The sequence below is a fragment of the Pristiophorus japonicus genome, unplaced genomic scaffold, assembly GCF_044704955.1.
Source record: "Pristiophorus japonicus isolate sPriJap1 unplaced genomic scaffold, sPriJap1.hap1 HAP1_SCAFFOLD_317, whole genome shotgun sequence".
Classification (NCBI taxonomy): domain Eukaryota; kingdom Metazoa; phylum Chordata; class Chondrichthyes; family Pristiophoridae; genus Pristiophorus; species Pristiophorus japonicus.
Genome location: NW_027252966.1, coordinates 605,516 through 622,887, shown reverse-complemented (window position 1 = coordinate 622,887; position 17,372 = coordinate 605,516). Strand labels below are relative to the sequence as shown.

Sequence of the window (17,372 nt, the reverse complement as noted above, 5' to 3'; positions counted from 1 at the left end):
GCTCGATTGCCCTTGTCTGCCTGGAGAACTGTGTGCTGCTTTAACAATGTTGAATCTCTGTCCCAACCATTCCTTCACACAGTACCTCTCATCTGTTCTGCTAGTGGCCATGCTCGCGTGGTTTAAATCCCAGTTTCTCGTCGCCATTGATATGTCCTTACTATACAGTGTAAATGCACACGAGGCTCATGCTTGAGAGAAGGTCATTGTGTGACCTGTCCTTTATTCCATAGCACTCAAGTGCAGGAAGTGGGTGGAGCTTCCCCTTTTATACCTGAAGGTCCAGGTTCGGAGTGTCTCCCACAAGTTCACCACCTAGTGGTCATTGTTCTCACAGTGTACAACTTAGGTCAGATTATACATGGGTTACATTGCTGGTTGAATACATGACAAGGCGGAAGATGTTGGGAGGGTTCTTAACGAATACTTTGCATCTGTCTTCACAAAGGAAAGGGGCATTGCAAATACTGCTATCGAGGAGGAGTGTGATATTCTGAATGAAATAAATATAGTGAGAGAGGAAGTATTAAGGGGTTTCGCAGCTTTGAAAGTAGGTAAGTCCCAGGCCCGGATGAAATGCATCCCAGGCTGTTGAGCAAAGTAAAAGAGGAAATAGCAGAGGCCTTGACCATCATTTTCCAGTCCTCTTTGAATCTGGGCATGGTGCCGGAGGATTGGAGGACTGCTAATGTAGTACCCTTGTTTAAGAAGGGAGAAAGGGATAGGCCGAGTAATTACAGGCCTGTCAGCCTAACATCAGTGGTAGGAAAATTATTGGAAAAAATCCTGAAAGACAGGATAAATCTGCATTTGGAAAGGAACGGATTATTTAGGGACAGTCAGCACGGATTTGTTAAGGGAAGATGATGTCTGATTGAATTTTTTGAGGAGGTAACCAGGACGGTCGATGAGGGTAGTGCGTACGATGTAGTATATATGGACTTTAGCAAAGCTTTCGATAAGGTCCCACATGGTAGACTGGTCATGAAGGTTAAACCCCATGGGATTCAGGGCAAAGTGTCAAGTTGGATCCAAAATTGGCTTGGAGGTAAGAAGCAAAGGGTAATGGTTGATGGATGTTTCTGTGACTGGAAGGATGTTTCCAGTGGGGTTCCGCAGGGCTCAGTACTGGGTCCCTTGCTTTTTGTGGTATATATCAACGATTTAGATTTGAATATAGGGAGTATGATTAAGAAGTTTGCAGACGGCACTAAAATTGGCTGTGTGGTTGATAATGAAGAGGAAAGTCATGGGCTGCAGGAGGATATCAATCTACTGTTCAGGTGGGCAGAGCAGTGGCAAACGGAATTTAATTCAGAGAAGTGTGAGGTGATGCACTTTGGGAGGGCTAATAAGGAAAGGGTATACACACTAGGCGGTAGGCCACTTAATAGTGTAGATGAACAAAGGGACATTGGAGTGCTTGTCCACAGATCCCTGAAAGTAGCAGGCCAGGTGGATAAGGTGGTTAAGAAGGCTGAGGCACAGAATATAAGAGCTGGGAGGTTATGCTTCAATTGTATAATACTTTGGTTAGGCCACAGCTGGAGTACTGCGTGCAGTTCTGGTCGCCGTATTATAGGAAGGACGTGATTGCACTAGAGAGGGTGCAGAGGAGATGTACTAGGATGCTGCCTGGAATGGAGAATCTTAGATATGAGGGCAGATTGGATAGGCTGGGTTTGTTCTCATTGGAACAGAGGAGGTTGAGAGGAGACCTCATCGAGGTGTACAAAATATTGAGGAGCCTGGACATAGTGGATAGTAAGGGCCTATTTCCATTGGTGGAAGGGTCCATTACAAGGGGGCATAGTGTTAAGGTGGTTGGTGGAAGGTTTAGTGGGGATTTGAGGGGGGCTTCTTTACATAGAGGGTTGTGGGGATCTGGAACTCGCTGCCTGGAAGAGTGGTGGATGCAGAAACCCTCACCACTTTTAAGAGATGGTTGGATGGGCACTTAAAGTGCAGCAACCTGCAGGGTTACAGACCTAGAGCTGGTAATTGGGATTAGACTGGATGACCTTTTGTTGGACGGAGCAGATATAATGGTAAGTACTGCAGGGAATAGAATACGGCCAGGGTGATCTCCTGGAGTAGTGTCGATCGCCTGGATGGGTCGGAGAGGAATTTTCCCAGATTTTTTCTTCCTAAATTGGCCTGGGTTTTTATCTGGTTTTTCCCTCTCCCAGGGGATCCCATGGCTCCGGTTGGGGTGGAGTGTAGAATGTTTCAGTATAAGGGGTGTCGCAGTTGTGTGAGGCGGATTGGTTGGGCTGGGTGCTCTTTACCTTTCCGCCATTGTTCGTGGGTTTATATGTAACCTTCAGGGCTGCTGACCGAGGGCAGTGCGGCTCTTTGTCGGCCGGCGTGGACACGATGGGCCGGAATGGCCTCCTTCTGCGCTGTAAATTTCTATGTTTCTATTACAGAGTGTGCATTTCAGCGCCCAATAATCACGCTTCATACACAAATGTTTAATCTCCGTCAAAACCTTTGTACACAACGTCAGAAATGATTATTTATTCCATTTCAATCTTTGCACACTCAGGCTGTGGTCTCCTCGCTGCTCCAAGTCCCCCTCCCAAAAAAGTGTAATGCTGAAGGATTCGATGCCGGTTCTGGGGTGAGGTCCGTGTCGGGGGTGCTCTAGCGGGCGATCGCAAAGGTCTGCACCAGCAGATTGATCTGGTGAATCAGGGTCAGCGCGCCGACAATCACATCGCAATTCCTGGCACAGGGAACAGGAAAGCAGAGAGAAGCCCGTTACAAGCCGATCCCGAGAGGCAAGATCCCGTCCGTGTTTTCTGACTCGCCAGCCCATTCCGTCTGCCCTGCATTGGACTCCACTCCGTGTTTTTGTGGGCAGTTGCCAACCCTCCAGTATACGTTACAGGGACACCCTCAAAGTCTCCCTGATAAAGCGCAACATCCCCACCGACACCTGGGAGTCCCCGGCCAAAGACCAGTCCGCCCTAAGTGGAGGAAGTGCATCCGGGAGGGCGCTGAGCACCTCGAGTCTCGTCGCCGAGAGCATGCAGAAACCAAGCGCAGGCAGCGGAAGGAGCGTGCGGCAAACCTGTCCCACCCTCCCCTTCCCTCAACCTCTGTCTGTCCCACCTGTGACAGGGACTGTGGTTCTCGTATTGGACTGTTCAGTCACCTAAGAACTCATGTTAAGAATGGAAGCAAGTCTTCCTCGATTCCGAGGGACTGCCTATGATGATGATGGATATATCAATGAACTGGTCAGGTGGGCAGAACAGGGGCAAATGGAATTCAATCCGGAGAAGTGTGAGGTAATGCATTTGGGGAGGGGCAACAAGGAAAGGGAATACACATTAAATGGTCGGACACTGAGAAGTGTAGAGGAACAATGGGACCTTGGAGTGCAGATCCACAGATCCCTGAAGGTAGCAGGCCAGGTAGATAAGGTGATTAAGAAGGCACACGGAATACTTGCCTTTATTTACAAGAGCAGGGAGGTTATGCTTGAACTGTATAAAATATTAGTAAGGCCACAGCTGGAGTACTGTGTGCAGTTCTGGTCACCACATTACAGGAAAGATGTGATTGCACTGGAGAGGGTACAGAGGAGATTTACCAGGATGTTGCCGGGACTGGAGAATTTTAGCTACGAGGAAAGATTGGATAGACTGGGGTTGTTTTCTTTGGAACAGAGGAGGCTGAGGGTGACCTTATTGAGGTGTATAAAATTATGAGGGGCCTGGATAGAGTGGATAGGACGGACCTGTTTCCCTTGGCAGAGGGGTCAACAACCAGGGGGCAGAGATTTAAAGTAATTGGGGGGAGGTTTAGAGGGGATTTGAGGGGAAATTTCTTCACCCAGAGGGTGGTGGGGGTCTGGAACTCACGGCCTGAAAGGGTGGTAGAGGCAGAAACCCTCACCACATTTAAAAAGTACTTGGATGTGCCGTAACCCACAGGGCTACGGACCCAGAGCTGGGAAGTGGGATTGGGCTGGGTAGCTCTTTGTCGGCCGGCGCGGACACAATGCGCCGAATGGCCTCCTTCTGTGCTGTAAATTTCTGTGATTGGCCTTGGGAGTCTCCAGGAATTGACGATTAATCTCCAGGTCACTGGGAGAAAAATCAGTAAACAAACATTTTTCATATTATTGGAGATGGAGGAGGGGGGGAGCTATTTGACTGGGTGAGGCATCGAAACCTCCAGGGCTATTTCCAGCCCCAGAGTTGGCAACTGCTGTTTGGGTGTTGGACTGGCACCATCTATAGGCCAGACTGGGTAAGGGCGGCAGGTTTTCTTCCCTGGAGGACTGTAATGAACCAGATCGAGTTTTCCTGACAATCCGACCACCATCATGGTCACCATTACTGACAGCAGCTTCTTATTTCCAGATTTATTTTTTAAACCCGAATTGCGAATGCTCAAACTGCGGGATCTGAACTGGCGATCTCCGGGTTACTGGTCCAGTGATGTAACCCGCCGCACTCTCACTCCGTGCTGGTTGCAACCTGAGATCCCCCATCAGCGAAGAGTGTAAACATGACAACGCTGCCCTCTGCTGGGGGAAGGAGGGAGGGCTCAACACAAACCCACAAAAAAACTCAGGGTCAGAACTGGGAAGCACATGTCCTGTGAGGTACATCAGAACAGGAGGTGGCCATTCAGCCCCTCGAGCCTGTTACACAGGAACAGGAGGTGGCCATTCAGCCCCTCGAGCCTGTTACACAGGAACAGGAGGAGGCCCATACAGCCCCTCGAGCCTGTTACACAGGAACAGGAGGAGGCCCATACAGCCCCTCGAGCCTGTTACACAGGAACAGGAGGAGGCCCATTCAGCTCCTCGAGCCTGTTACACAGGAACAGGAGGAGGCCTTTACAGCCCCTCGAGCCTGTTGCATCGGAACAGGAGGAGGCCCCTACAGCCTCTCGAGCCTGTTACACAGGAACAGGAGGAGGCCATTCAGCCCCTCGAGCCTGTTACACAGGAACAGGAGGAGGCCCATTCAGCCCCTCGAGCCTGTTACACAGGAACAGGAGGAGGCCCATTCAGCCCCTCGAGCCTGTTACACAGGAACAGGAGGAGGCCCATTCAGCCCCTCGAGCCTGTTACACAGGAACAGGAGGAGGCTCATTCAGCCCCTCGAGCCTGTTACACAGGAACAGGAGGAGGCCCATTCAGCCCCTCGAGCCTGTTACACAGGAACAGGAGGAGGCCCATTCAGCCCCTCGAACCTCTCCCGCCATTCAATGGGATCTTGGACGATCTGCGAACTAAGTCCATCCACCCTCCTTTGGCCCATATCCCTTAATACCTTTGCTCAGCAGAAATCTATCAATCTCCAATTTTAAATTAAAATTGATCCAGCACCAATTGCCGTTTATGGAAGAGAGTTCCAAACTCTTCTCAACCTTTGTGGGTTTTTTTGTTCATTCCCGGGAATGTGAGCGTTGCTGGCAAGGCCGGCATTTATTGCCCATCCCCCGAATTGCCCCTTGAGAAGGTGGTGGTGAGCCTCCTTCTTGAACCGCTGCAGTCCGTGTGGTGAAGGTGCTCCCACAGTGCTGTTAGGGAGGGAGTTCCAGGATTGTGACCCAGTGTGTATAAGTGTTTCTGAACTTCACTCCTGAAAGGTCTGGCTCTAATCTTTAGACTGTGCCCCTAGTCCGAGACTCCCCAACCAGCGGGAATCGTTTCTCTCTCTCTACTCTATCTGTTCCCCTTAATATCTTAATATCCATCAGTTCACCCCTTAACCTTCTATATTCCAGAGAATACAACCTTAGTCTGTGCGATCTCCCCTCATAACTTAACACTTGAAGTGCGGCTATCATTCTGGATCGGGCTGGGACCGTGATGCCCTCTGCAGTCGAATAGCCTTCTGGCGCTGACCTGTCTCGGCCCCCCCCCCCCCCCCCGAACAAGGATTGGCCACTGAGCCGGGCCGCTTGAGGGCAGTACACCTTCCAGGGTCAGTGCTGGGGAACGGGGAGGGATTTAACAAATAAATAGCACAACTAAATCTCACCGGTTGTCCCGGAAGTACTTTTTCAACGTATCGCTGAAGGTTTTGGAGGCGATTACAAACTCCTTCTTCCTCTGGTCGAGCACCTGCGAAGGAAGTAAGATGGAGCTGTGGGTCGAGGTATTGGGAGAACGAGGGGAGGCGAGAGAGGGGCAGGGAGTGAGGGCGAGGAGGGCTCTGCGTCAATCCTCACTCCGAACAGCGAGATCGCTTCGACTCGGCAGCTTTGAGCTATCTGGGAGTTAATGGGGTCGGGGATGTTCGGAACTGACCGCGCGCTGCAGTATAACTCTGGGGTTCGCCAACATTCTGGGACTGCCCTGGAGTCTCCGGGGATCCACGATTAATCATCAGGACACTACTCCGAGTGTTCCAGGAGAGAAAAATCAATGGGGCGCGGGGGGGGGCCTTACAAAAAATTCCCCATTTAAAAAAATGTTCCTTTTCGTTTAGTTATTAAAAATGTTGGAGTTGGTGGGAAAAGGCTGTTCGACCAGGGGGGTGTGGACGTCACCAGCATTTATTGCCCTCGAGAAGCTGGTGAGCCATTGAGTGTTTCGCTGGGCCATTGCAGAGGGCAGTTAGGAGTCAACCACTTTGCTGTGGGTCTGGAGTCACCTATAGGCCAGACCGGGTAAGGGCGGCAGATTTCCTTCCCTGACAATCCAATAGTTTCATGGTCACCATTACTGATACTCGCTCTTTCTCTCACATTTATTTAATTAACTGAGTTTAAATTCCCCAGCTGCCGTGGTGGGATTGGAACTGACGTCCCGGGATCATTAGTCCCGCCCTCTGGATTACTGGTCCAGTTACATCACCACTCTGCTATTGTTCCCAATCGTGTGATCAGACCTCCAGAAATCCGTGCAGCCAGAGTTGGCAACCCAGTTCAACATGCCCGAGGCAGTCAGTGCATCAAAGGGGGGGTGTGGGGGGGCTCTATTGACAGAAGAAGGATGCTCAGGTCGATGCAATTCTCTCCCTCCCAGTCCCATTGTCTCTCGCTGGCCTGTGTTATCCTCTGCCTTCCTCCGAGGAGTTTCTCCTTCTCGAGTCCCGCCAACACGGTGTGTGATAGGCTAGTGCGGAACACCTGAATTTTAACACCCAGCTGTCTTACTCTCGTTCCGCAAATCTCATTTCGTAATCTGTCAGCCGTGGCTCAGTGGGTAGCTCTCGCTCGCCTCGGAGTCAGAAAGTTGTGGGTTCAAATCCCGCTCCAGGGACTTGAGCCCAAAAATCCAGGCTGACACTCCCAGTGCAGTACTGAGGGAGCGCCGCACTGTCGGAGGGGCAGTACTGAGGGAGCGCCGCACTGTCGGAGGGGCAGTGCTGAGGGAATGCCGCACTGTCGGAGGGGCAGTACTGAGGGAGAGCCGCACTGTTGGAGGGGATGCACTGAGGGAGCTCTACACTGTCAGAGGGGCAGTACTGAGGAAGAGCCGCACTGTCGGAGGGGCAGTGCTGAGGGAGTGCTGCACTGTCGGAGGGGCAGTACTGAGGGAGAGCCACACTGTCGGAGGGGCAGTACCGAGGGAGTGCTGCACTGTCGGAGTGGCAGTACCGAGGGAGTGCTGTACTGCACTGGAGTGTCAACCTGGATTTTTGTGTTCAAGTGCCTGGAGTGGGACTTGAACCCACGACCTTCTGACTCAGAGGCGAGTGAATTACAATTACACATGAAGTACATTTACCTGCATTGTGTGCAAGGCGTTCTCTACTAAACTTAGCATGCCTGGCGAAAGCAATTTCTATTGGGACGAGACTGCAATACAATCATTTGTAACACATGGATTTGTAACATTTTTGGCATGTAATACTCTGGTTTGTAATACCTTACCTGATGGGTCTGTGGGGGAAATTTCTTGATCAGATCAGAAACTGTGTTCAGCAGATTCTTGATAGCTAAAGCTGACTCCCTACAGAAACAATCGAAACACATTCATTAGCACAGCATTAGCAGCAAACTGCAAAGGGAGAACTTGCATTTCTATAGCGCCTTTCACAACCTCAGGATTGCCCAAAGCGCTTTACAGCCAACGAAGTACTTTTGGAGTGTAGTCACTGTTGTAACGTGGGAAACACGGCAGCTCAATTTGCGCACAGCAAACTCCCACAAACAGCACTGTCTCCTTATTTTTTTTAATTTATTAGTTCCTGGGATGTGGCTGTCGCTGGCCAGGCCGGCATTTATTGCCCATCCCCCTAATTGCCCCTTGAGAAGGTGGTGGTGAGCCGCCTTCTTGAACCGCTGCAGTCCGTGTGGTGAAGGTGTTCCCACAGTGCTGTTAGGGAGGGAGTTCCAGGATTGTGACCCAGCGACGATGAAGGAACGGCCGATATATTTCCCAGTCGGGATGGTGTGTGACTGGGAGGGGAACGTGGAGGTGGTGGTGTTCCCATGGGCCTGCTGCCCTTGTCCTTCTAGGTGGTAGAGGTCGCGGGTTTGGGAGGTGCTGTCGAAGAAGCCTTGGCGAGTTGCTGCAGTGCATCTTGTAGATGGTACACACTGCAGCCAGGGGGCGCCGGTGGTGGAGGGAGTGAGTGTTGGAGGTGGTGGAGGGAGTGAGTGTTGAAGGTGGTGGGTAGCGTGTCGATCAAGTGGCTGCTTTGTCCTGGATGGTGTCGAGCTTCTCGAGTGTTGTTGGAGCTGCAACTCATCCAGGCAAGTGGAGAGTATTCCATCACACTCCTGACTTGTGTCTTGTAGATGGTGGAAAGGCTCAGGGGGTGAGACTCTGGCCACAGAAGACCCAGCCTCTGACCCGCTCTTGTTGCCACGGTATTTTGAGCGGCTCTGCCGACCAATGTGATGACCACGTGGCTTCCTCTGTGCACACGGGCTCACGCCGTTCAACGCTTCACCCACACACGTCCGCGTGGAACCCAAACCAGAGGCCATTGTGTAGGGCACTGCAAGTATGGTGTCATTGACTGATGCACTGGGGGGTACTGACCTGATGGTCTCAATAAACTCTTTCCGGCTGTTGATGTTATCTGCAATCTCGCTGAGGACCTTCCTCAGTACCTGTCCTTTCGCTCGCAACTCTGATAAAACTTTGTCTTCTCCACCCTGGTCCAAGGGGCCTAAATAACAACAACAACTTGTATTTATATAGCGCCTTTAACGGAGTGACGTAGCCGCATAAGGAGAAATTAGGGCAGGTGACCAAAAGCTGGGTCAAAGAGGTCGGTTTTAAGGAGCGTCTTGAAGGAGGAGAGAGAGGCGGAGAGGTTCAGGGAGGGAGTTCCAGAGCTTGTCCCCAGGCAACAGAAGGCACGGCCACCGATGGTGGAGCGATTATAATCAGGGATGCCCAGGAGGGCAGAATTAGAGGAGTGCAGACATCTCGGGGGGTTGTGGGGCTGGAGGAGATTACAGAGATAGAGAGGGGTGAGGGCCATGGAGGGACTTGTAAACAAGAATGAGAATTTTGAAATTGAGGCGTTGCTTAACCGGGAGCCAATGTAGGTCAGTGAGCACAGGGGGTGACAGGTGAGTGGGACTTGGTGCGAGTTAGGACACGGGGCAGTGAGCACAGGGGGTGATGGGTGATCGGGACTCGGTGCGAGTTAGGACACGGGGCAGCGAGCACAGGGGGTGATGGGTGAGTGGGACTCGGTGCGAGTTAGGACACAGGGCAGTGAGCAGAGGGGGTGATGGGTGAGTGGGACTCGGTGCAAGTTAGGACACGGGGCAGCGAGCACAGGGGGTGATGGGCGAGTGGGACTCGGTGCGAGTTAGGACACAGGGCAGTGAGCATAGGGGGTGATGGGTGAGTGGGACTCGGTGCAAGTTAGGACACGGGGCAGCGAGCACAGGGGGTGATGGGTGAGCGGGACTCGGTACGAGTTAGGACACGGGGCAGCCTCAGCACATCCCAAAGCATTTTACAGCCAATGAATTAATTTTCGGAGTGTAGTCACTGTTGTAATGTAGGATACTCGGCAGCCAATTTGTGCACAGCAAGCTCCCACAAACAGCAATGTGATAATGACCAGATAATCTGTTTTAGTGATATTGGCTAAGGCACCAGGGATCACTCCCCTGCTCTTCTTCAAAATAATGCCATGGGATCTTTTACATCCACCTGCGGGAGCAGAGGGGATCCCCATTTAATGTCATATCCGACAGTGCGGCGCTCCCTCAGTACTGCCCCTACGAAAGTGCGGCACTCCCTCAGTACTGCCCCTCCGACAGTGCGGCACTCCCTCAGTACTGCCCCTCCGACAGTGCGGCACTCCCTCAGTACTGCCCCTCCGACAGTGTAGCACTCCCTCAGTACTGCCCCTCCGACAGTGGAAAGAGCAGGCTTGATGGGCCCAATGGCCTTTGCTTGTTCTGACATTCCACGGCCACCTGTGCAGTGAGGACAAACACAAACCTACCCCCAGCGTCCCGCCCGGACATGCGAAGCAGGGCCTCGGTGTAACTAACGTCCACATCTACAGACTCCTGTTCCAGAATTTTCAGGATCAGATTCTGGCAGAGGCCTGGTTTCTCCAACTCAGCCTTGAATCAACACAGAAAACAGCTCCAATCAACCACATTCTGTCACGAATCAACAGTAATAAATACTCTTGTTACCTTCCCTGTCCTTTCGTTACATGCAAAATAACTTATTGTGAGGGGAGTCTCAGAGGCCTGGGCTTGAGTTAGAGAGAGGGGCCTGGGTGTGAGATACAGAGAGGGGCCAGGGAGTGAGGTACAAGGAGAGGGGCCTGGGGGTGAATTAGAGAGAGAGGCCTAGGGGTGAGGTACAGAGGGGCCTGGGAGTGAGGTACAGAGAGAATGATGGAGTTACAGGCCCAGGAGAGGAGTGCTCTCTCATCCTTTTTTCAGTTATCTGAGATAAAGTCCCTCCACGTTTCCCCAATGGACCCTGGTTCCTCTGCCACAGACGTACTGTGGAGCGGGGCGAGGTGGGGGATGGGGGAGGGGCAAGGGGTGGACTGATCCACGGGGCGCCCCAGTGCCTTTAGGATGGGCGAGAGGTTCCAATTGTCCCCATTCCTTGTGAAAAAACACTTGGTTTCTTCTTGGCCCTCCCTCTGCCCCCAGAGTGATGCAGCTATTGGGGGCTTGTGGTACGGTGTGGGGGCGGCGGGCGGATGGTGAGGGAGATGGGAGCACTCCGATAGCGCAATGCCAGAGACTTTTTACTCTTACCTTGGTAAAAACAGCCTTCAGTTGTTGAGCAGCGACAGCATTGACTTCCTCCAGCTGGAATAAAGGACCGTGAGATGTCAAGACAGATACAACCATCGCTGACCTTCAAACTCTCTCAGCACTTCCCCCCCCCCCCCTTCCCCCTCCCTCTTAACATAAGAACATAAGAAATAGGAGCAGGAGTAGGCCATTCGGCCCCTCAGGCCTGCTCCACCATTCAATACGATCATGGCTGATCTGATCATGGACTCAGCTCCACTTCCCCGCCTGCTCCCCATAACCCTTCACTCCCTTATCGCTCAAAAATCTGTCTATCTCCACCTTAAATATATTCAATGATCCAGCCTCCACAGCTCTCTGGGGCAGAGAATTCCACAGATTTACAACCCTCTGAGAGAAGAAATTCCTCCTCATCTCTGTTTTAAATGGGCGGCCCCTTATTCTGAAACTATGCCCCTAGTTCTAGATTCCCCCACAAGAGGAAACATCCTCTCTGCATCTACCCTGTCAAGCCCCCTCAGAATCTTACACGTTCCAATAAGATCACCTCTCATTCTTCTAAACTCCAATGCGTGGAGGCCCAACCTATCTTCATAAGACAACCCCTTCATCTCAGGAACCAACCTAGTGAACCTTCTCTGAACTGCCTCCAATGCAAGTATATCCCTCCTTAAATAAGGAGACCAAAACTGAATGCAGTACTCCAGGTGTGGCCTCACCAATACTACTAATGTTCCTTGAAAGCTGAGCTGTTGAGCCAGTGGGTAAGTGGGCTCATGTGGATCGGAGCCCTACGGGCCGAAGGTCCCGGGCCGTGCTGAGTGGGCTGGACTCTGATGGGGGCGGTGGGTGAGGGGAGGGGCTATAATTGGTGATCTGCTTACAGAGTGTTTACAGCACAGAAAGAGGCCATTGGGCCCATCGCTCCGTGCCGGGGTTTATGCTCCACACCAGCCCCCTCCCACCCCTCCTCAAACTCCATCACCATATCCTTCTATTCCCTTCTCCCTCATATGTTTGTCCAGCTTCCCCTTAAATGCCTCGATACTATTCACCTCAACCCCTCCCTGTGGCAGCGAGTTCCACATTCTCATTGCTCTCTGGGTAAAGAAGTTTCTCCTGAATTCCCCATTAGATTTATTGGATAAACTTGCCATGGAGGGAGTGCAACGAAGGTTCACCAGACTGATTCCTGGAATGGGAGGATTGTCCTATGAGGAGAGATTGAGCAGATTGGGCCGATATTCTCTAGAGTTTAGAAGAATGAGAGGTGATCTCTTTGAAACATACAAAATTCTTACAGGGATTGACAGGATAGATGCAGGGAAGACGTTTCCCCCGGGCTGGGGAGTCTAGAACCAGGGGTCACAGTCTCAGGATAAGGGCTCGGCCATTTAGGACTGAGATGAGGAGAAATTTCTTCACTCGGAGGGTGGTGAATCTTTGGAATTCTCTGCCCCAGAGGGCTGTGGCGGCTCAGTCTTTGAGTATATTCAGGACAGGGATCGATAGATTTTGGGATATTAAGGGAAGCAAGGGATATGGGGATAGTGCAGGCAAGTGGAGTTGAGGTCGAAGATCAGCCATGATCTCATTGAATGGCGGAGCAGGCTCGAGGAGCCAAATGGCTGACTCCTGCTCCTAATTCTTATGTTCTTATATTTATGGCCCCTAGTTCTGGTCTCCCCCACAAGAATGTCTACCCGATCGAACCCTTTCATAATCTCAAATACCTCTATCAGGTCACCCCTCAGCCCTCGAGAAATGGATGATGAGGCGGAGTGCGGGAGAATCAGCCAAGACTCCAGTTTGAATTCATTCTCGGGCATGTCGGCGTTACCAGCAGGACCGGCATTTGTTGCCCGTCCCGAGTTGTCCCGAGAAGGAGGTGGTGAGCCGCCTTGAATCATGTGGTGAAGATGCTCCGAGGATGATGTTAATGTGCAGTGGCGTTGATCCAACTGAGTGGCTTACGAGGCCACTTCGGAGAGGGGCAGTGGACTCTCAGAGAGGTCGAGACTCTAAGGACAGCAGCCTTCCTTACCTGGAGGGACCAGTTGTATTTTTAACAACAATCTTTACTTTAAACTGAATTCCAATTCTCAAACAGAATAGACACATAACAATCTGCCTGCAAACGCTGGCTGCCAATCGGTTACCGCGGTGGGATCTTCCCATGCAGTATATGCAGGAAGGAGGGGCGGGCAATACGGGGGATTGACAACCGGCGGACAGCACCAATCTTTGCGTGCATCGTGTTCACGATTTATCCTTCAATTGACGACAGTTCTGATGGAACCCACCTCACCAAAGACCGGGTACATCACGGTGTAGAGAGCCATGGAGACGGTGCGGTTAGCAACCGAAACAGTGTCTGTCTTCTCCATGGTGCCACTGTCAGAAGAAGGAACCAACTTGCATTTATACGGCGCCTATCACGACCTCCGGACGTCCCAAACCCCTTCACAGCCAATGACGTACGTTTGAAGCAACTGCTAAACAGGGCGGATACTGGAAGTCTGAAATATAAACAGAGAATGCTGGCAATACTCAACGGATCAGGCGGCAACTGTGGAGCGAGAAACAGAGCTAATGTTTCAGGTCGATGACCCTTCGTCAGAATAGGCTGACTTGCTGAGTATTTCCAGCATTTTTTTTTTTTTTTTTTAAATTCGTAGCCAATCGTTCCAATTCTTTGTCAAATCACAAACGCCAGAGGTCACCTTGCACATGCCAAGGATCACTCTGCGCCAATGCTCTTAGCCAAAAGGCCTAGAGCCACTGTACCGTTCCTGGAAGTACTGCAATACCAGGTTCGTGCTATGGAGGTGGATGGGTCAGGTCCCCCACACACCTCCGTGGAGGTGGATGGGTCAACCCTCCCCACCCACCTCCTGTTTCCAAAAATGCAAGCATATACCTTCCTGACCAGGAAGAAACCACCCGGAGGTCATGGTGGCTGGTCAGAAACGGTACTACACTTGATCTTAGCCAAAAGGCTGAGTATTTCCAGCATTTGCCGCAACTACTTTTTGGAGTGTAGTCACTGTTGTAATGTGGGAAACGCAGCAGCCAATTTGCGTACAGCAAGCTCCCACACACAGCAATGCGATAATGACCCGATAATGTTTTTTTTTGTTATGTTGATTGAGGGATAAATATTGGCCCAGGCCACTTCTTCGAAATAGTGCCATAGGATCTTTTACGTGGGCAGACGGGGCCTCGGTTTAATGTCTCATCCGAAAGACGGCCCCTCCGACAGTGCAGTGCTCCCTCAGTACTGCCCCTCCAACAGTGCAGCGCTCCCTCAGTACTGCCCCTCCGACAGTGCAGCGCTCCCTCAGTACTGCCCCTCCGACAGTGCAGCTCTCCCTCAGTACTGCCCCTCCGACAGTGCGGCGCTCCCTCAGTACTGCCCCTCCGACAGTGCGGTGCTCCCTCAGTACTGCCCCTCCAACAGTGCAGCGCTCCCTCAGTACTGCCCCTCCGACAGTGCAGCGCTCCCTCAGTACTGCCCCTCCGACAGTGCGGTGCTCCCTCAGTACTTCCCCTCCAACAGTGCGGCGCTCCCTCAGTACTGCCCCTCCGACAGTGCGGTGCTCCCTCAGTACTGCCCCTCCGACAGTGCGGCGCTCCCTCAGTACTGCCCCTCCGACAGTGCAGCGCTCCCTCAGTACTGCCCCTCTGACAGTGTGGCGCTCCCTCAGTACTGCCCCTCCGACAGTGCAGTGCTCCCTCAGTACTGCCCCTCCGACAGTGCGGCGCTCCCTCAGTACTGCCCCTCCAACAGTGCGGCACTTCCTCAGCACTGCCCCTCCGACAGTGCAGCGCTCCCTCAGTACTGCCCCTCCGACAGTGTGGCGCTCCCTCAGTACTGCACTGCAGTGTCAGCCTGGTTACAAATTAAAAGACAGGGCAGTACTGAGGGAGTGCCGCACTGTCAGAAGGGCAGTTCATAAGAACATGAGAAGCAGCAGTAGGCCATACGGTCTCTCGAGCCTGCTCTGCCATTTAAAATGATCATGGCTGATCTGATCATTGACTCAGCTCCACTTCCCCGCCCGCTCCCCATAACCCCTTATCGTTTAAGAAACTGTCTATTTCTGTCTTAAATTTATTTAATGTCCCAGCTTCCACAGCTCTCTGAGGCAGCAAATTCCACAGATTTACAACCCTCTGTGAGAAGAAATTTCTCCTCATCTCAGTTTTAAATGGGTGGCCCCTTATTCTAAGATCATGCCCTCTCGTTCTAGTCTCCCCCATCAGTGGAAACATCCTCTCTGCATCCACCTTGTCAAGCCCCCTCATAATCTTATACATTTCGATAAGATCACCTCTCATTCTTCTGAATTCCAATGAATAGAGGCCCAACCTACTCAACCTATCCTCATCAGTCAACCCCCTCATCCCCTGAATCAACCGAGTGAACCTTCTCTGAACTGCCTCCAAAGCAAATATATCCTTTCGTAAATATGGAAACCAAAACTGCACGCAGTACTCCAGGTGTGGCCTCACCAATACCCTGTATAACTGGAGCAAGACTTCCCTGCTTTTATACTCCATCCCCTTTGCAATAAAGGCCAAGATTCCATTGGCCCTTCCTGATCACTTGCTGTACCTGCATACTAACCTTTTGTGTTTCATGCACCAGTACCCCCAGGTCCCGCTGTACTGCAGCACTTTCTCCATTAAAATAATAACTTGGTCATTGATTTTTTTCTGCCAAAGTGCATGACCTCCCCACACTTTCCAACATTATACTCCATCTGCCACATTTTTGCCCATTCACTTAGCCTGTATATGTCCTGAGGGAGTGCTGCACTGTCTGAGGGACAATACTGAGGGAGCGCCGCACTGTCGGAGAGACAGTACTGAGGGAGCGCCGCACTGTCGGAGGGGCAGTGCTGAGGGAGCGCCGCGCTGTCAGAGGGGCAGTACTGAGGGAGCGCCGCAGTGTCGGAGGGGCAGTACTGAGGGAGCGCTGCACTGTCGGAGGGGCAGTACTAAGGGAGTGCCGCACTGTCGGAGGGGCAGTACTGAGGGAGCGCCGCAGTGTCGGAGGGGCAGTACTGAGGGAGCGCTGCACTGTCAGAGGGGCAGTATTGAGGAAGCGCCGCACTGTTGGAGTGGCAGTGCTGAGGGAGCGCCGCACTGTCAGATGGACAGTATTGAAGGAGCGCCGCACTGTCAGAGGGACAGTGCTGAGAGAGCGTCGCACTGTCGGAGGGACAGTGCTGAGGGAGCGTCGCACTATTGGAGGGGCAGTACTGAGGGAGTGCCGCATTGTTGGAGGGGCAATATTGAGGGAGCACCGCAAGGTCGGAGGGGCAGTACTGAGGGAGCGTTAGAAACTGAATTTCGACCCCTGAGTTTTTTTCACTTTCTTTGAACACTTTGGCAATGGGGGAGGCGGAGGGGGAAAGTCTGATCCAATGGGGCGGGGCAGTGAGAGGCCAGGAATCATGGGATGAAACCTCCAGGGTTAGGTCCAACAGAATTGGCCACCCTGTGGAAACCCCTCAGTGGGATCAATCGCCATTGGGGTTTGTGCAGGTCTTTGTTCCTGTTCACCCCCCACCTCCCCTTGAAGCAGCTGCCCCCACCATCCCTGGGGGAGAAGATCGCCAATCACACACATACCCCACTCCTGAGACTCTTGATTTTGGGCTGGCCTGGGGAGGGGGTATCTCTAATTGTTACTCTTCCTTAGGGACTAAGGTTCTGAAGAAAGACGACACTCACCTTTGGCGGGCAATGCTGAGGTCGAACCCTGGCACTGGCAAATGGAGCAGGAGGTTAATCATTAACGGATCAGCAGGGCGGAGCTGGACTTTGGTGGCTGGTCAGGAACCTGCCTCCCGTACACCAGCGTCGGCTCAAGGCAGGAGATCATGAACGAGTGCAGCAGGGAGTGGCGGTGGGGAGGAGAGAGAGAGAGAGAGCTCAGCAGCAAGAAAGGAAGAATTGAATTTCTATAGCACCTTTTACGACCACTGGACATCCCAAAGCGCTTTACAGCCAATGAAGTACTTTATCAAAGTGTAGTCACTGTTGTAATGTGGGAAACGCGTCAGCCAATTTGCGCACAGCAAGCTCCCACAATCAACAATGTGATAATGACCAGATCATATGTTTTTATTCGGTTCATTGAGGGATAAATATTGGCTCCAGGACACCGGGGGTAACTCCCC

At 52.1% G+C, this 17,372-nt stretch overlaps 1 protein-coding gene and 1 pseudogene across 1 annotated transcript; both read right to left on the bottom strand.

The window, feature by feature from the left end:
• Window positions 1–2,555: 2,555 nt before the first annotated feature.
• Window positions 2,556–17,012, bottom strand: LOC139249533 (programmed cell death protein 10-like). The gene is made up of 8 exons (XM_070872467.1): window positions 16,924–17,012; window positions 13,485–13,700; window positions 11,182–11,235; window positions 10,401–10,524; window positions 8,969–9,098; window positions 7,852–7,930; window positions 6,012–6,094; window positions 2,556–2,728 (listed from the first exon to the last, which is right to left on the bottom strand). The coding sequence occupies exons 2-8, from the start codon at window positions 13,566–13,568 to the stop codon at window positions 2,647–2,649; spliced, it is 636 nt and encodes a 211-aa protein (XP_070728568.1). The 5' UTR covers window positions 13,569–13,700; window positions 16,924–17,012; the 3' UTR covers window positions 2,556–2,646.
• LOC139249541 (U2 spliceosomal RNA) lies at window positions 13,958–14,188 on the bottom strand (annotated as a pseudogene).
• Window positions 17,013–17,372: the final 360 nt, after the last annotated feature.

Excerpts from the sequence above, each read along its gene's own strand:
- LOC139249533 (XM_070872467.1), bottom strand. The coding sequence starts at position 13,568 with ATGGAGAAGACAGACACTGTTTCGGTTGCTAACCGCACCGTCTCCATG. Across the intron at positions 9,099-10,400 it reads GTCCGGGCGGGACGCTGGGG|GCCCCTTGGACCAGGGTGGA; the intron begins GTAGGTTTGTGT and ends GTTGTTATTTAG. Across the intron at positions 2,729-6,011 it reads AAGTACTTCCGGGACAACCG|GAATTGCGATGTGATTGTCG; the intron begins GTGAGATTTAGT and ends TCCCTGTGCCAG.